This window comes from Xyrauchen texanus, chromosome 35 (assembly GCF_025860055.1).
Source record: "Xyrauchen texanus isolate HMW12.3.18 chromosome 35, RBS_HiC_50CHRs, whole genome shotgun sequence".
In the NCBI taxonomy this organism is placed as follows: Eukaryota; Metazoa; Chordata; class Actinopteri; order Cypriniformes; family Catostomidae; genus Xyrauchen; species Xyrauchen texanus.
Genome location: NC_068310.1, coordinates 19,103,287 through 19,120,366, shown reverse-complemented (window position 1 = coordinate 19,120,366; position 17,080 = coordinate 19,103,287). Strand labels below are relative to the sequence as shown.

Sequence of the window (17,080 nt, the reverse complement as noted above, 5' to 3'; positions counted from 1 at the left end):
TCTGCATTTTGGCTGGAAAAGAGGAAATCCAATAATGGAAGCAACTCTCTGTGGCTCTCAAATTCTGAGCACCCTTATGGGTGTACATGGACACACGCTAGAATACTTGAAATACAGGGGCAAAAGTACAGAAACTGGAGACTTTTAAAATGTCAGATGCATTATAAAGAATTGTTCAATCTTAAATTAGGTTAAAAATAAAAAGCCTTAAGGTAGCTTGAGAGAAGGGTAAAAGATTGAATGTATGTAACCTTGGGTATGAACTTCTGAAATCAGCATCAGGAGAATGGTCACAAGGATGAGAGTCATCTGGTCTGGGAAGAAGAATGGAGAGCGATGGGCAGGCATGATTGAGCTGGTTTCAGTTAAAAACCTGTGGAAAAAAATGATCACAGTGAGCAAGGATGCTGACTTCTGGATCCCTAACGCTAATGTCTGAAACTGAACTTTAAATATAAGCTGCATTTTCAAACAATAAAGGGCTGAGAATGTGTGTGTGTGTGTGTGTGTGTGTGTGTGTGTGAGAGAGAGTGAGAAATAGTTTGCACCAACACTTGTCATTAGGAGTCCCATTGAAGATAATTACAAGACAAGGGGAGGGCAAGCTGAACACCTGCTATAACATATCTATAAGCCAAGGACTGCATTTTCACAAGTGTGTCTGCAAAATGTGAATATAGTTGATGTAAACTGCATTATCCAAGTTTATTATTTTGATTATTGCATTTTAAATTTACCCGCATGCCTTATAATCCCTAAACTGTCTACATCAAAAATGAATGGCGTGAACAGAAAAATCTTCTCAGTAGTGTGTATTTGCATGATAACATATGAAACCAAACGGTGTGAGAAGATTTATTATTTGACATCCATTGCTTTAGGCCAGTAATAAGAAGGCCTTTGTATGCATTGGATTGTTATATTAAATAGCGTTGCTGGATATTGGGACCTTTAAAGCTCCCAATCAATGTTACCACACCTAAAATCAGCTGTCGCACAAGCGCATAATTATGAAGCCTTTCAGCTAAAACGCAAACTGCCCCCAAATATGAGAAGACCTGCGCATTCCTACCGGTGAGACTTTACACTTTGTATCATCCTTAACTTGTAAACAAGATAACTGTGACTAATGCAAATAATGATCAACTCAGATAGATACTTGAACCAATATGAGCAATTACACAAAGGACAAATATTTGTTTTTAAAATAGACACAAGTTATATGTCTTCTGCAAACACAAATTCACATAGGCTATATATCACTATTGAATAAGGGTGTGTCGGATTAACGCAGTTTACCTGAAGTTGCTCTTCTTTCCGCGTGTACCTGTCGCATTCCACACAGGGATGTTAACACATTCAATTCCGTTCACCAACTTTCCATTCGATCCCGCTCTGGTGGGGTTAGGTGTGAAATCTGATACGGTTCTCTGCCCTCCTCTTGTAACAGAGGCGGAGAATACATTCAGGGTGAGATATCTGCTGTTCTGCCAAGTCTGCGCTGTAATGCATAATAACAAATCTTGCTTTTGGGCCGTTCACTCCGAATGTGTCTTCGTGCTAAAAAAAAAAAATGAATAAACAATAATACAAATAAAACAAAATGTTGGACGCAGCGATTTGAGCAGAACGTGTATCCAGACGCGTTTTTAACAGCTGGAGTATTTTATATATTTTTGTTTGTTTGTTGTTTTTTTGATTAAGTCTAAAAAAGACGTCCACCTTGCGCATGTTTACTTGAAAAAAAAAACAATGGGGAAAACAGCGCGGACGGCCGCAATACGCGTTTGATGTGAGACCAAAAAAGCTACAAAAGGCTAGAAGCTCAAAACAATTTATAAATAAAAAAACTTTTTAAAAGTTGAAGATATTTAACTTGACGGCGTCTAAAAACACAGCGCTCCTGCGTGATACGCTGAAAAAACAGTGAGACGCGGCGCAACTGTTGTGCGGGTAAGTGAGGACCCAAAAGCGATATAACAAAAATAGAGTCTTTAATGTCAGTTCAGGGAAACAATAATGAAAAACACAAATCTTCTCCTTGAGAGGAAAACGGTAAACATAAACAACCCGCAGAGAGGGCGATGCCGAACAGAAAACTTCCTTAGAAAACTTCAGAGGGCGTCTTAACGCAGCAGTCGGGGGGCGCAGTGAGCGGCGACAGGCTGCTGGTCTCCCAAGGGTAGACTAGGGTCGAGGGGAACACTTAGTGGTTTCCAGCTCTTCTCGCTGCGTCAGGCGAGCTGGACAGAATACAAATACCGGGTCGATTAGAAGAGAACAGGTAGTGTTGCCAGGCGGATGCCTACAGGACAGCGACAAACGAGACAGTTGCTAGCTTCTTTGCAAGAGAAACTCTAGTGAGAATCCGACAAAGAAAGCAGCAAGAGCAGAGAAAGAAGTAGAGAACTAATCAGAGGGAAACGGGAACAGGTCGGAAGAGAATTAACGAAGTATTTAGGGGAGATGAGTAACAGCTGGAGGAGGAGAAAAGGGAAAGGAAAAGTAACCTAAGAAGGCCAGCAGAGGGCGACAGAGTAAAGAGAAAGAACAGGGACAAGACATACCATGACAAAACGAGACAAGACATAACAGCAACATTAAAAGACGTCAGTCTAATGCACGTTTACATAGGGGAAAAAAAACATTGACAAAAATAGCGCTGTAGTATGTGTTCGATGTAAATGGCCGCTTATTTAGCATTTTTGTCAAATTAAAGGTGCACTCGGTAATTATTCCCAATTAAAACTTATTTATACATGAAATTATTTATTCCTAAATAAGTGGAAAATATTTTTATAAAATCATTCATCAAATGCCTTACTGTCAGTTTTTTTTTTCTTCTTTTGTTTAAAGAAAAGGAGGAACGGTCCAATATTTTTTGTGGTAATCAACATTATGCCTCAAATGCTGTCGATTGAGCTTAATTTATATTGATCCCAGAATATTCCTTTAAAATACTTATTTTGCATTAACAAACATTGCAACAACTTTATTGGATGCACCCACATCAATGAGCCATGTTTATATCCAGATGTTTACTATGATCTAGATATTACTGCACATTGAAAACGTAGTATAACATAAAAAGTCTGAAGACCACATATTCGATGTAACAATCAGAAGAGGACATAAGATTATCTACAACCTGCAACAGAGGTTTGAGTCACCATTGCTGTAATTACGCTTCAGCGCCACAAGGCAGAAGTATTGTACCAAATAGAGCATGCTATGAACAGATTCTAAAAAATAACAAGGTTAAGAGGTCAAGCCAGTTCATTCCCATCTCCTGAAACAACTTTCCCCTTCACAGAGTACTCGGAAATGAAATCGGTCCTTTCACTTGCATGTTGATCCACTAGAGAAACCCAGTCAACCCAATTTCAGAATGATTTGCAAACTTTCTTCCCTCTCCATGAAAGCTCCAACAACTAAATCTAATTACATAATCTGCTTTTGGCTGACCTTAGTAAATAAACACGATTTATATGTGCCGAACATAAAGGTAAAAGTGAAGGAATCCATGTTCATTCATTATATTGCAAAACATGTACAGTATAGTAATTCTCTCACATTCTATTGGTCATAATATGTAAACTAATTATGGTGAGGTACTGATAAAGAATAGATCATTAGTAAAATAAGTCCTATTATTGTCAGGCAAACAGAAGTGAGTAAGCCCATTTGGGGATTGGTTCTGTGCTAAGGCCACAAGCAGTTTAAGAGCCCTCCTGTCTACCAGAGAGCAAAGGTTTTCTCTGTGTTCCTCAGTATGAAAGAAAGACAGACTACATGGATATATACAATAGTAGTGCATTATACCACAAGTGCTCAGTGGCTTTTCATGTCTTTTTAAATCTTGTTATCTGTCGTCAACGTGACCATCAATAAATGTCCTTAAAGGGGAACATTCCTTGTGTCTCTTCAGTATAGAGATTTTGTGGCATTATATGTCCTCCTCAATCTAATGGAGAATCTCATGCTCCTCTTCATCACTTGTGTCTTCATAATAGTCTTCTTTTGCCAGCAGTAGTGGAAGCTAAATGTCTGGGATGTCTCTAACTGGTAGCTTTCTTACCATAGGGCTATTTCCTAAAAAGACACAAAGACCCGTAAACGAAGTGTACAGACAATACTAGGGCTGCACACAGGCAAAACATTTAGTGATTCAGGTTGTCTATGGAGTCACGTCTGAATGTGATTGAATTTCTAAATGTTTTAGAAACAAAAATAACACTCACCGCAACAACTAGATGAATCAGCAGTGCAATGTAAATAAGTTACCGACACACACATGAGCCATACCTTTGTTATAATATGCTTTGAGGCCAATATGGAGTGATATGCCAGACAGACAGATAGCAAAGCCCAGCCAGTTAACTGTACTCATTTTATCCCCCATGTACTGCCAGAAGCAGAGTGCACACCTCCTATGGGTGACAAAGACAAAACAGCGTAACGTGTTTAAGAAGAATGCTTATTTGAATAATTTTTATTTTAATAAGGCTAATGGAGGCTTTGCTTTGAAAGCTAGCTGAACTTCTGAGAATGGGATAGAAATAAAAATATACAGTATGTATATAGAGAGGTTCTGCAGGGGAAAACATCAGGAATACAAAAAAATAAAAATAGGAAGCTAATGTAATGCAAACAATATGTAAGCAAAAATGTGAATGAAAACAAAAACAAAACTCATATTGGGTGTGAAAGTACCTTATGAAATTTCTACTGATGTATTCACACTTTAAAAATGCCTGCAATAGACAGTGTGAGGCTGGACGCGCGGGACACCAACAGGAACTCAGAGAAGCCGAGCCCAAAAGCCAGCAAGCCCCCCACAGACAGAGTCACCAGAGAGTACAGCAGGTGGGAGAGCTCAGTGACCCGGAAGAGCTTCTCTGTGGTACTCACACTCAGTCCTGATCATGCAGAACACAGGATGAAGAAACAAGCAAAAGGTTAAAGGAATAGTTCACCCAAAAATGAAAAATCTCTAATTATTTACTCACCCTCATGTAATCACAGATGTGTATGACTTTCATTCATCTGCAGATCAAAAATGAAGACTTTTAGAAGAATATTTGTGCTCTGTAGGTCCATACAATGCCAATGAATGGGTGCCAAAATTAGAAAATTGACAATACATGATATGATAGGTGTGGGTGAGAAACAGATCAATGTTTAAGTAATTGTTATCATAAATTCTCCCTGTAGGTGGCAGTGTGCACAAAAAAATGTGAGGTGACTCTGAAGCCAAAAAAAAAAATTGGATCTGTTTCTCACTCACACCTATCATATTGCTTCAGAAGATATGTATTTAACCACCAGAGTCCTTTTGGATACTTTCATGTTGCTCTTATGTGAATTTTGGAGCTTCAGCATTTTGGCACCCATTCACTTGCATTGTATGGACCTACAGAGCTGAATCAAGTCAATGATGAGAGAATTTTTTTTACCATGTACCATTTTTGGGTGAACCATCCCATTAAATAATGTGCAAATACACTGATGAATTAAAGACAGTGCACATTTCAGATTTACAATATACTCGTCTCCTGAAAAGAAAACAAGGAAGCATATTTTTAAATTTTTGTTTTGCCTTATGACATTATTTGGAAATTTTACATAATATGAAGAACATTTTAAAATGTTGAAAGAATAGAAGAACAAGGAGTCCTACAACAGATGGTATGGCCCACACAGAGCCCGGATATCAATATTATTGAGTCAGTCAGGGATTATGTGAAGAGACAGAAGCAATTGAGAGGAAATAGATGGAAGAACTTTGGCAAGTTCTCAAAGAAGCTTGGAACATACTATCAGCAAACAACCAAGAAAAACTGTGTCCAGATGCACCTAGGAGAATCGTTGTTGTTTAGAAGGCAAAGGTTGTCACACCAAATATTGATTTAGCTTTTTTATGTTTATTTGATTTTGAATGATGTTAATTGATAAATTAAAACTATTTATGCCATTATTTTCACAAGTGCCTAAAACTTTTGCCCAGTACCATAAATAAATATAATTTATCTAATTTTTTTCCTTTTGATTTTGGGGTTAAATGTGGCTGATATTTCTTTTTAAATTCACTAGCCTAGCAAAATACAATGCTGTAAAACTACAAAGGGAAGACAGTTAGGCACTGAAAGTAAAAACCCATACATCCAACTAACCCTCATTAAGAAGAAACCTGAGGGGTTGCAGATGGTACATGGTGTCAATGGGGTTCTGGAGGCCTGTGTGGCAGAGAGATGGACATAACTATTAATTAATCATACAGTTCAGCATGAACACATAACAAAACATGTTGACATAGTTTAGTGTACTGAACAAAAGCATTAGAAACAATCCTCTGTCCAAGACTTACCCAGCTCAGCTTTATGCATTAGGACTTGGGTGAGAGTCCAGCGGATTCCTCCAAAAAAAGAGGCTAAGAGGACCATGATGAAGCCCAGATTAAACTAGGTAGACTTGAGAGTGAACATGAACAGACCACTGGCTATAAGCAACACCACTAGGATCAGGAATGGGTTCTGTTGGGTTCAAATAGGCTAGAATGCTTCTAAATCCAGGCTCATTCTCAAACACAAGCAAACTAAAACAAACACTTAAAGAAACCAAGGTACCAAGATGACGACAGAGAAACAGAAATCAAGGCTCGGTTGATAGATAATGCATACAAAATCCTATGAAATTCTTAAAGCGGCTTCCTGTGGATTTTTACACCATTAAAGCACTTAGCACCTGCATACGTTTCTGATTGCTTGCATTCAAATTCCACTATAGCACTAGCCTGCCATTGGGAGCAACTTGGGGTTCATTGTCTTGCCAAGGACACTTCGGCATGTGGAATCGCCAACCCTGTGATTAGCAGCCGACCCGCTCTACCACTTGAGCAACAATAATTATTATTATTAAAAAAAAAACAACAAAAAATACACACAGTGGGTAAAATGACTACTGTAGATGTCCTGATAACTGGGAATGGGCCATTAAATAGAAAATGTAGTCTCACAGTATGACCACTGAGAACCAGAACGTCAGACACAGGAACAGTTTTTCCCCTCAGGCTATCCACCTAATGAACAATTCAATTGCCCCATTGAGCAATAATTATGTGCAATACACAGTTTAAGTCTATTTATATTATCCAACATATCCACTTCTGCCATTACTTACATTGCTCCGTACATAATTTACTGTATTTTTGTTCTTTATATAACAGATTGTATTAGATTTGCACTATGTGTGTGTATGTATGAAGGTGAGTATGTACGTATATGTATAATTATTTATTTTTTATTCTTTTTTGTTTTTAATTACCTATGTCTTGCTGCTGCCCCGCCTTTCGCCCAATGTTAGCTGGGATAGGCTCCAGCCCCCCGCGACCCTGTACGCAGGATAAGCGGTTGACGATGGATGGATGGATGGATGTCTTGCTGCTGTTTTTGGTATTGTTTGTATTGTTGTACACTGGTTGCTCCTGTCACCAAGACAAATTCCTTGTATGTGTAAACTTGGCAATAAAGCTGATTCTGATTTAAGAGAAAATTATCTAAAGAAGACTGACCTAAGATTTCTGCTGGATGTTAAATTGTACTTGATCATCCATTACCACAGCATTAATCTGCTTTTCAAAAAATGACTGAATTTCTCCTACCCACTCAAACATGCTGATATTTCTGTGGTCTGGGAGGATAATTATAAAACATTCCTCTCAAATGGACAGATAGGGCAGCTAGCAACATCAGTTTGGCATACAAAAAAACAGCATGTTGCTGCCTTGTGCAACAATGTTTTGCAGCACCACTATAGTAAACCAGAAGTGCTTGCAAAAAATCATGATATCATTTCAGAGGTAAAATGAGGTTATGTACAAACTTTAATCTTTAGCAAGCCATTTACATGACAGTTGATATGACCTATTAATATGCTAAAAATCCAATATTACTGTAAATTAATTATTATGGTTTAATGGTTTTGGGAGAAAAAAAAGTATTTTAAGTAAGGATCAAAGGTATATTGACATTCAGAGAGAAAATAAATTACCGGCTCCTCTAATTTGAAGACCAGGGAAAAAAAAAAGAGAATAAAGAGTACCACCGAAGATTTGGTCATGGTGTACTACAGGAAACATAGTCCAATTCACATTTTTAAGTCATTTCAAATTAACTACTATTGCAATACAAGAAACCATGTCTGTCAAATAATAATAAAAACATGCTTACAAAATGATAGTGATGAAAAGGAAGCTCCAGTTAGATAGTCTGATATCCAGCGCTGTTGCCAGGGCTGATAAACACAGACAGACAGTGTGGGTAAACAAAAGACCCTTTTGCCAATTAACAAAACTCATTATATGTGCATTGAGGAGCGAAAACATTATGACCACTCACAGGTGAAACAAACATGTCAATGTCTGTGTTGATAAGATGGTAACGAACAATCAGTTCTCGTGGTCATTGTGTTGAATGCAGGAGAAATGGGCAGGAGTAAAGACCTGAGACAAAGACCACATTTTTATGACCAGACAACTGGGTCAAAGCATTTCTGAAAGAGCAAGGCTTGTGGGGTGCTCCCGGTCAGCATTGGTGTATCCCTACCGACAGTGGTCCAAGGAGGGGCAAACCACAAACAGGGTGTTGGGTGCTCAAGGCTCATCGATGCACAAGGGCAACGAAGGCTATCCTGTCTGGTACGAATCGACAGAAGATCTAAGGAAAGAATGTGTCACAACACAGTGCATCGCACCCTACTGCATATGGGGCTGCGTAGCCATGGACCAGTCAGAGTGTCCATGATGACCCGTTCACCAACGAAAGCTCCTACAATGGGCACACGATTGTCGGAACTGGACCTTGGAGCAGTGGAAGAAGGTCGCCTGGACTGATGAGGCCCGGTTTCTTTTACATAATGTGGATGCCCATGTATGTGTGCACAGTTTTCCTGGGGAAGTCATGGCTAGGCCTGACAAGATCTTGATCCTTTTTGCTGACCTCGATATTGCCCATTGTGTTTACATTCGTGTTTGTTTACATAAGAATGAATTTCACCAGCATTTTAGCCAGTCGCACTGCTTCTGTCCTCTCATCTGCTCACTGTTTCAGAGAAGAAACTCAGGAAGCTCCTCCAAACACACAGAGTGGACAGCGACGGTTGGAGATTATGCGTTACTCAAGGCTAATAGTTGTTTTAAGAGGTGTTTTTCCAGACGACTGCATAATTTCAGCCAGAAAGTTTGGAAGAATAAGTCCAAATGGACTTGGTTTCAAAGCCGCATTCCACAGCTTCGGTGTGGAAACATTTTGTCTTTAAGCCAAACGAGAGAGGAGAGCTCACTAACATGAACAAACTGGTATGTCGACATTGTTTAAAACCAGTGGCAACAAAAAGTGGCGATACAACTAACCTAAAAGCTCATCTAAAACATAACCATCCCCTCCAGTTTTCCGAGCTGGGATCAAAAACCACAGATGGAAATGGAGAAAGGCCTTCCCAACTTAATTTTTTTTTTGACATTCCAATTCCAATGTCTGAATATTCTTAAGAATTAAAAGTTATGTGGTATGTTCTGGACCAGCAAGTTCGATCCACAGCAGCTCCACCTAGCAACTTACAGGACTTGAAGTATTTGCTGCTAATGTCTTGGTGCCAGAAACCACAGGACACCTACAGGGGTCTCGTAGAGTCCATGCCACGGCGGGTAGGTGCGGTTTTGGGTGCACGCGGACAAACAGCATATTAGGCAACTGGTCATAATGTTTCATAATGCTCATCAGTGAATATATATATAATAATTAACCACTTCGTCACTAATATACAAGTCAAACTGTGGTATATTGAGCTGTGCTCATGCTCTTGACCTTTAAGAGCTGTTGTTACGGACTGTGTCAGCCCTCATTCCCATCTGCAACAACACCTACATTTGCTCCAAGGTAAATTAAAGCTAATAACTGAACATTAATTAATTTCTGTATTGATTCAAGTCATAGTAAAAGCGCTAGTAAACAAACAGTTCACAGCATCAAAATGAGTGTTATGTTATAAATAGCTCTGTTCACAAGTTTTTCTCTTTTCGAGTTACTGTAATAATCATTTGCCTTGATTCTGATTCACAGTCTCCACACCTTTGAATCAATTTACTGTGTAATTTCACATTTTCTTTTACAAAAAACGTTTGCATTTCAATGTCACTCTTCATATCAGCCCACGTAAAAATATTATCCATTCTGTTTCTGAGAATATTTTGCCAAAACTGCGTTGTTCAGGGCAATCTCCCATTCATTACAATGGGGAGTACTGCATAGCTTGTCAGGGTAAGGGCCGTAAGGGGTCAATTGGAGACTTGTGTCTCTACAGAACAAAAATAGCCATTTTCCAATCAGTGGGCATTTTCAAACCAGGATAGGTGTTTTCAACCGCTTTACACAATTTGCCTATTACACTGAAATTCCCTACTTACATTGGATAGTTCAGAAATGCCCATGCTGGTTTGGAAATGGCAACAGGTTGTGAAACGCCCATTGAGCCAAGAGGTCATTGTGTGAAATTTCTTCTATTGGTCACACTTCTTCTCCATATCCAGATTCACCAGTCAGAGTTCACCGAACTTGAACTTTTGTACGCAGCGGACTGCAAAATGACTTTGCATGAGGGGGTGGGCACAATAGGCTTTGAGCACACACATTTTTTCCAGACAACTCAACAAACCAGGATATGATGTCACGCGGGAGGGCTTCAAGTTTAAGTAAATAATGAATCACAAATAACAAATAATATTATATTAAACATTTAAAAATATATTTGTAGAGCAGGAAGTGGTCAAGTATCTGTCGCTGGGGAGAGAAGAAGCGGTAAGGGCCATCACCTGGTAATTTAATGATAACACCTGTGTCTGAACGCTTGAATAAAAGCTGTAGTACCAGGACTGCTGTCCAGCTCCCTTCTTGCTCGAACCTGCTACAATATTGTATACTCAATTTCCTGCAACAATAAATCTTACAGTTTTGAAATATGCATCCTCTGAAATGAGCCAAGAGCTCAGCGTATGACGCTTTGGTCTCCTATTGGTTGTGCGTCCTCTTGTCATATGAATTCACGATTCAGAGTTCAACTTGAACTTTGGTATTGTCACGTTTAATGTGTTTTTGTTCATGTTTGGTTTTATAGTCATGTGTTTCCTGGTCATGTGATATCCTGTTTCCCTCCATGTTCATGTGTCTTGTTTTCATTGTCTTGTTAACTTGTTATCAGTTCTAGTTTGTCATTGTTTTAAGATTATTAGTCTTGGTATCTTGTTTATAGTTCTGTCTGTTCATTGGTTGTCTTGTTACCCTTGTCCATGTATTTAAACCCTCATGTTTGCCATGGTCCTTGGTCAGGTATTGTTAATGTAACATTGTTTGTCAAGTCAAGTCCATGTTTATGTTTATGGTTTTTGGATTTCATGTTTATAAATAAACTGCACTTGGCTTCTTCCCAGCATCATCATCATCATCGTCTTCATCTGCCTGTCATTGCCAGCATACTCTACATAATACATTACCTACACTATGAACCCAGCAGTTCAGCTCATGTGCCTATGTCAGGGGAATCGTCCCCTGGAGGAAGAGGTAGAAGACTTCTGTGCTTTGGCCAACCAGGCTGTGTTTAATGGGATCGCCCTCAAATACTTCTTCTGGGCCGGCTTGAACGAGCCGGTGTTCTCTCTGATGCCTGGCGGTCAGATTACCTTCAGTCTGGTGCAATACAGCAACTTTGCTCTGCGGATGAGTGGTTCTTTTTTCACTGTAGGAGAGGCTGATGAGGAACTATGAACTCCTACAGTGGCGCCGAGCCAGGGTCCCATGTCATGGCCACCAAGCCAGATTCCCACGTCAGGGTTGCAGAGCTTGCGCTTGCTCCATGAAATGCCACAGCCATGCCTCATCCTGCTCCATGAAATGCCACAGCCACGCCTCATTCTGCTCCATGCCATGCCACAGCCACGCCTCATTCTGCTCCATGCCATGTCACAGCCACGCCTCATTCTGTTCCATGCCCCGTCACAGCCAAGCCTCAATCTGCTCCATGCCATTTAACAGGGCAGCCTCAGTCTGCTCCATGCCATGTCACAGGCCCGTGCCTGCCACGTTCCATGAGCCAGCACCCGCACCTGCCCCGTTCCACGAGCCAGCGCCCGCACCTGCCCCATTCCACGAGCCAGCACCTGCCACGTCCAACAAGACAGTGTCCACACCAGCCTTGGCCAACGAGCCCACGTTGCAAGCCTCGTCCATTCCAGAGCCTGCGTTGCAAGCCTCGTCCATCCCAGAACCAGCATTGCGGGCCTCAGCAGCCACATTATGCCATATTGCCCTTCCTACCTCGTCATGACGTTACCATGTCTGCCACGTCAAGTGGCCCTGCCTTGGTCCTTCGAGCATCCAGTTCCACCCTGGCCCTTCGAACCTTCGACTACTCTCCGGGTTCTCAGTTCTCCAGTTTAACCCCTCGAGCCTCTCACCACTCCACCTCCCATGAATCCACCTCTCCAGCCTCTCATGGCTCCACCTTGCACTGGCTCTGCCCTGGTCTCATGGTCCACGTCCTGTTTTTGCCAGCCTATTCATTTTTGTTTGGGCATCAGGAGCCGCCCCTTGTGAAGAGGATATGTCATGTTTAATGTGTTTTTGTTCATTTTTTGTGTTCATGTCTTTTATTTTGGAAATCTATTTCCTGTTTTATAGTCATGTGTTTCCCTCCATGTTCTCGTGTCTTGTTTTTTTTTTTTTTTTTTGGTTTATTGTCTTGTTAACTCATTATCAGATCTAGTTTGTCATTGGTTTAAATGTATTAGTCTTATTATCTTGTTTATAGTTCTGTCAATTCATTGGGTGTCTTGTTACCCTTGTGTATTTAAACCTTCATGTTTGCCATAGTCCTTGGTCAGGTATTGCTAATATAACATTGTTTGGTTGTCAAGTTAAATCAAGTCTAGTTAAGTACATGTTTATGTTTACAGTTTTTGGATTTCATATTTATAAACAAACTGCACTTGGTTGTGATGCACCTAAATGAAAATTCTGGGCCGAAACCGAAAATTCAGAATGCACTTGGCCAAAAACTGAAAATGACTTTTTTTTTAATACCCATTTTTAAATCTTTATTTTAATAATTTTATTAATATTAGACTTTTTAATTAATTTCATGAATTTAATGAATCTGAACTGAAAAACTATAAATCAATAAAATTATCACACTTTTATTGAAAGCAACACCAAAATTGGACAGAAAAAATATTATAACAATATTAAATATATTATTCTTTATTCAGTTAACAAGTTTAACAATCAAATTTAACTGATATATATATATATATATATATATATATATATATATATATATATATATATATATATTTTTTTTTTTACCAATTATCCAATAAATGTAACATTCTAGAAAGCTCTAATGATATGCAAAACAGCAGTCAAGTAATTAACTTAGCAGTTCTAGGCTAGCATCTTGCAAATACAAAAAGTTTAAATATGCTAATAGTCATTTTAATGATAACAACATGCAGAACACAGAACCTCTATTCTGTTTATGTAAACAAACTTATACTTTAATATGAAATTATGTGCAAAACAACAGTGCAAAACAGCAGTAATAGAGCTAAAACCAACCTCAAATGTAAACGACAGATGTAGCCTCAATTGAAAAAAGTTTTGCAGGGCTAAACAAATTTTAATACAATTACAGCAAATTGGACTGCTTTCTATTCAAGTAAAAGTGGAAGGTTTCTCTTCAAGAACAAAAGTTGCAGCTTTCTGGCAGGAGAGACCAGACGCGGCATCAGCCCAGAATGTTTTGAGTGTAGCCCCGAATGTATTTTGAAAAGTTGACTGACAAATATGAAACCGGACAATAGCCTATTTAAACCCCCAAAATCATAAGTTGCCTTATTTCATTGTGCTTTGGCTTTGCACATACTGCATACAGCCTGTAAAAATGGTAACAATTAATCAGTCACTTTACTTTAGAGAAAGTTAAAAGTGAAACATTGTTTATCCCCATGCTCCTAATGAAAGGATTTTGACAGATGAACATTGAGAATTATATACAGTTCGATGCCATGGTGTGTCAATGAACTTAGACTAAAGTCATTCATGTATTGCTTTAACTTAGGATCTTATACATAATTTTGACTATTTATGTCGAAAAATATAAATTATTTATATTAAATATTTTTTTTACTTACAATAATATAACTCTTTTGTGATGACTTTATGGTAATGTACATGAAAATTCAAGAATCATGATAGATCTTAGGGCAATCCCCAATACATTCAATGTATTGTCTACAATTTGACATATGTAGCACTTGATGAATTAGTTGTTTGAAGCTGATTTGCAATATGTTATGTGCTGTATCTGTTCTTTTGCATCACAGATGATTCAGGGAGGAGAGAGGATGAGTTAGTCGAGGATAGTACTAGAGTGGAAGATTTAGGAACTGTAGAAACAGGCCCAGCCAAAGCAAAACTCAAAGAATACCCTCTCACCAGCTTTGGACTACAGAGAAGTGGTTGCTAGTGTGAAAATAAAATGGTCTGGACTAAGCCCTGGATGTCCTTCAATGCTGGAAAGCCCTCTGGGAGAGACGGTTCCTCTTCTCATCAAGAACATGAAATGCTGCACTGAATAGTCTCTCTAATGCAGAACATGCGCAAACTGTAGTATGACCAAGGCTTGACCCCTACTCTCCTGTCTACACTCTACATTCCTCTAAAATAATTAGAGTGTAGGTGCTGAGTAAGCAGTTAATATATATATACTCACTTAAAAATAAATATCGCAGAGTATCAAGAAGAGAGTTGAAAAACAGTCTCTCTGCATTGTGCACAGTGTGGACTTTACTCACTTAAACTCTCTGTGTGATAAAACCGGTTATCTGTTCTATCAGTCTCTTCAGCCACAATTATGACATACAATCAAACACATCTATTGGTCTTTGGACTCATCCCTGGTTTTTGTTCCCAAAAATACAAAAACAGGGCTTAACAGTTAGGATGGTTCCCAGCCCAGGGCCAGTATAAGAGAGTTTCTGACCAGTTTACAGAACTATTAATTTTAAAAGTGCCCTTTGACACACATTTGTGCTTTATATTTCACACAAGTTATATGTTAATGCCCTGTAATGTAAAATTACATACAATTTACATTAATTGTGAAAGGCTACTACTTATTTGAATTGATAACAGTTCTAAATAGTTCTGTTGTCCAGTCATATTGCAAAAAAGATATATCCGATTTAAATCGGGTTCTCACAACATAGCGCTGAGTCACGGATGAGAGATGAAGAGTGCGCATGTTTGACTGACACCGAGAGCACGTGTGTTGGGGAGCGTGAAATTGAGAGCGCACATAATCCCGCAAACTGTCTCTGTCGATCCACAACAGTCTGTTGCAACTTAAGTTAAATAAAGTATACTCAGATTTATGTTTGCATGTTTATTTGTTGTTTACTTGGTTTTTACACTTGCTGTATCTCTGTCCTCTCTGTGTCTAACTGTAAAGCGAGTCAGAACTACTAACGTAATGGCTGTTGAAAATATGACTGTTGAAAATGGGTACCTTAATATTCATCTATATTACAACATATCTGAAAGTGTAAATCCACAAATGCTTAGAATTGCCAATTACTCACCATTCAGTGGCCGCAGTTATGCTTCGAGGGCTGAGCAAGTGCTCATTCATTAGAGTAGCAATATATGTGTGATTTCGTGCTATTAAAAAATAAATTGTCCCTGAATCTAGGCATGATTGGCCGATTGTTGATCACCAGATTTAAAATGAAGATAGATCGGTGGCGATCGAATGGTGCATCTCTAAAAGCTAGTTTAAATGTAAAGATAGCCAAACATGCAATGAAAAATTTAAATTTTAGGATTTTTCTGGCTCATACAAGTATAAACATATATTGCCAAATATTTTTTTTGGTGGGGCCAGTGAAAATGTTAGCAGGGCCAGTGAAAATATTAGCAGGACAAGTAAAAATCTGAACTACTGGCCCAACTCGGCAAGCTGGAAAAAACCTTAACAATGTGCTTCAATTAAATTTTTTATAATATTCCAACCTGTTGGGGCCACTTTAGAAATGTAGACTTTCCAGGACAGGGTTACTCGAAGCGTTCCCTTCCAGCATTGCATGGCACAGCTTGCCAGTGTAGAGAAACAAAATATTATAATGAGGTGGACTAGGGTCATGAATAAAGGAAAGTGGAAGTCCTGAAGCAAATGGAAATGACAAAAAGTATTAAAGACAGCCATTTTATTCCGAACCAACAGTACAAGTGAGGAATCTCATTGATACAAAATAAACAAATAAAGAAATAACATGCACGTTTTAAAGTGGTGGACCATTACCTCACCTTCATGAGCCACTTGTTGTAGAATGTTATGCCAATTGAAAATACATAATTGAAAAGCACCAAGCCCACAGTGCCCATCACCCTGCAGATGAACTGGTATGGGCACGTCATCCTGAACAACCAATGTGCAGCTTCTCTGGGGAGATATGGGTGATTACAGGACCACTGTTAAAAAAAGAAGAGGATAAATACGTTTTAGTCAGACTCAGAGCCAGTGTGGAAAATATATGTTCTTAGAAGTGACCCACAGTATAGTAACATATGGAGAGTCAAACTTTGAGAAGTTAGATAAGAACTCGCAGGGCAAAAGTTTGATACTCGTGGGTCGATTGCGCTGAATTGTTCAACTGAAAAGTGCAACATACGTAGACACTTTAAAACAGTGGAGGAGGCTGCATTTTAATGAGATGTAACAATGCACCGTTATAGTATGTGTTAAAGTGCGGGCTAGAATTTAGATTATCCTTCCTTCATCGGGTTGACTTGTAAAAAAAGTTAAATACCTTCAGGGACGTGCACAGACATTTTGAGGGGCAGGGGCTCAAGTGAAAAAAAGGGCACTTCTCATAATTACGTATTTTTTTTACTTTTTTTAAACAAAAAAGTATATATATTAACACAACTCTGACTTCCTTTTTAAAAAATTAATTAAAAAAGTTAATTAATTT

General features: G+C 38.9%; 1 protein-coding gene and 1 pseudogene across 1 annotated transcript in view; both read right to left on the bottom strand.

Moving 5' to 3' along the window:
- Positions 1 to 1,394, bottom strand: part of LOC127628859 (collagen alpha-1(XX) chain-like) — a 33,661-nt gene extending 32,267 nt beyond the window's left edge. Inside the window, exons 1-2 of the mRNA XM_052105805.1 lie at positions 1,300 to 1,394; positions 252 to 373 (exon numbers count right to left, since the gene is read on the bottom strand). Of these exons, the coding sequence (XP_051961765.1) occupies positions 252 to 348 (97 nt within the window). The 5' untranslated portion in view covers positions 349 to 373; positions 1,300 to 1,394. The remainder of the gene's footprint in view (positions 1 to 251; positions 374 to 1,299) is intronic.
- Positions 1,395 to 3,964: 2,570 nt separating this feature from the next.
- LOC127628860 (solute carrier family 35 member C2-like) lies at positions 3,965 to 16,523 on the bottom strand (annotated as a pseudogene).
- Positions 16,524 to 17,080: the final 557 nt, after the last annotated feature.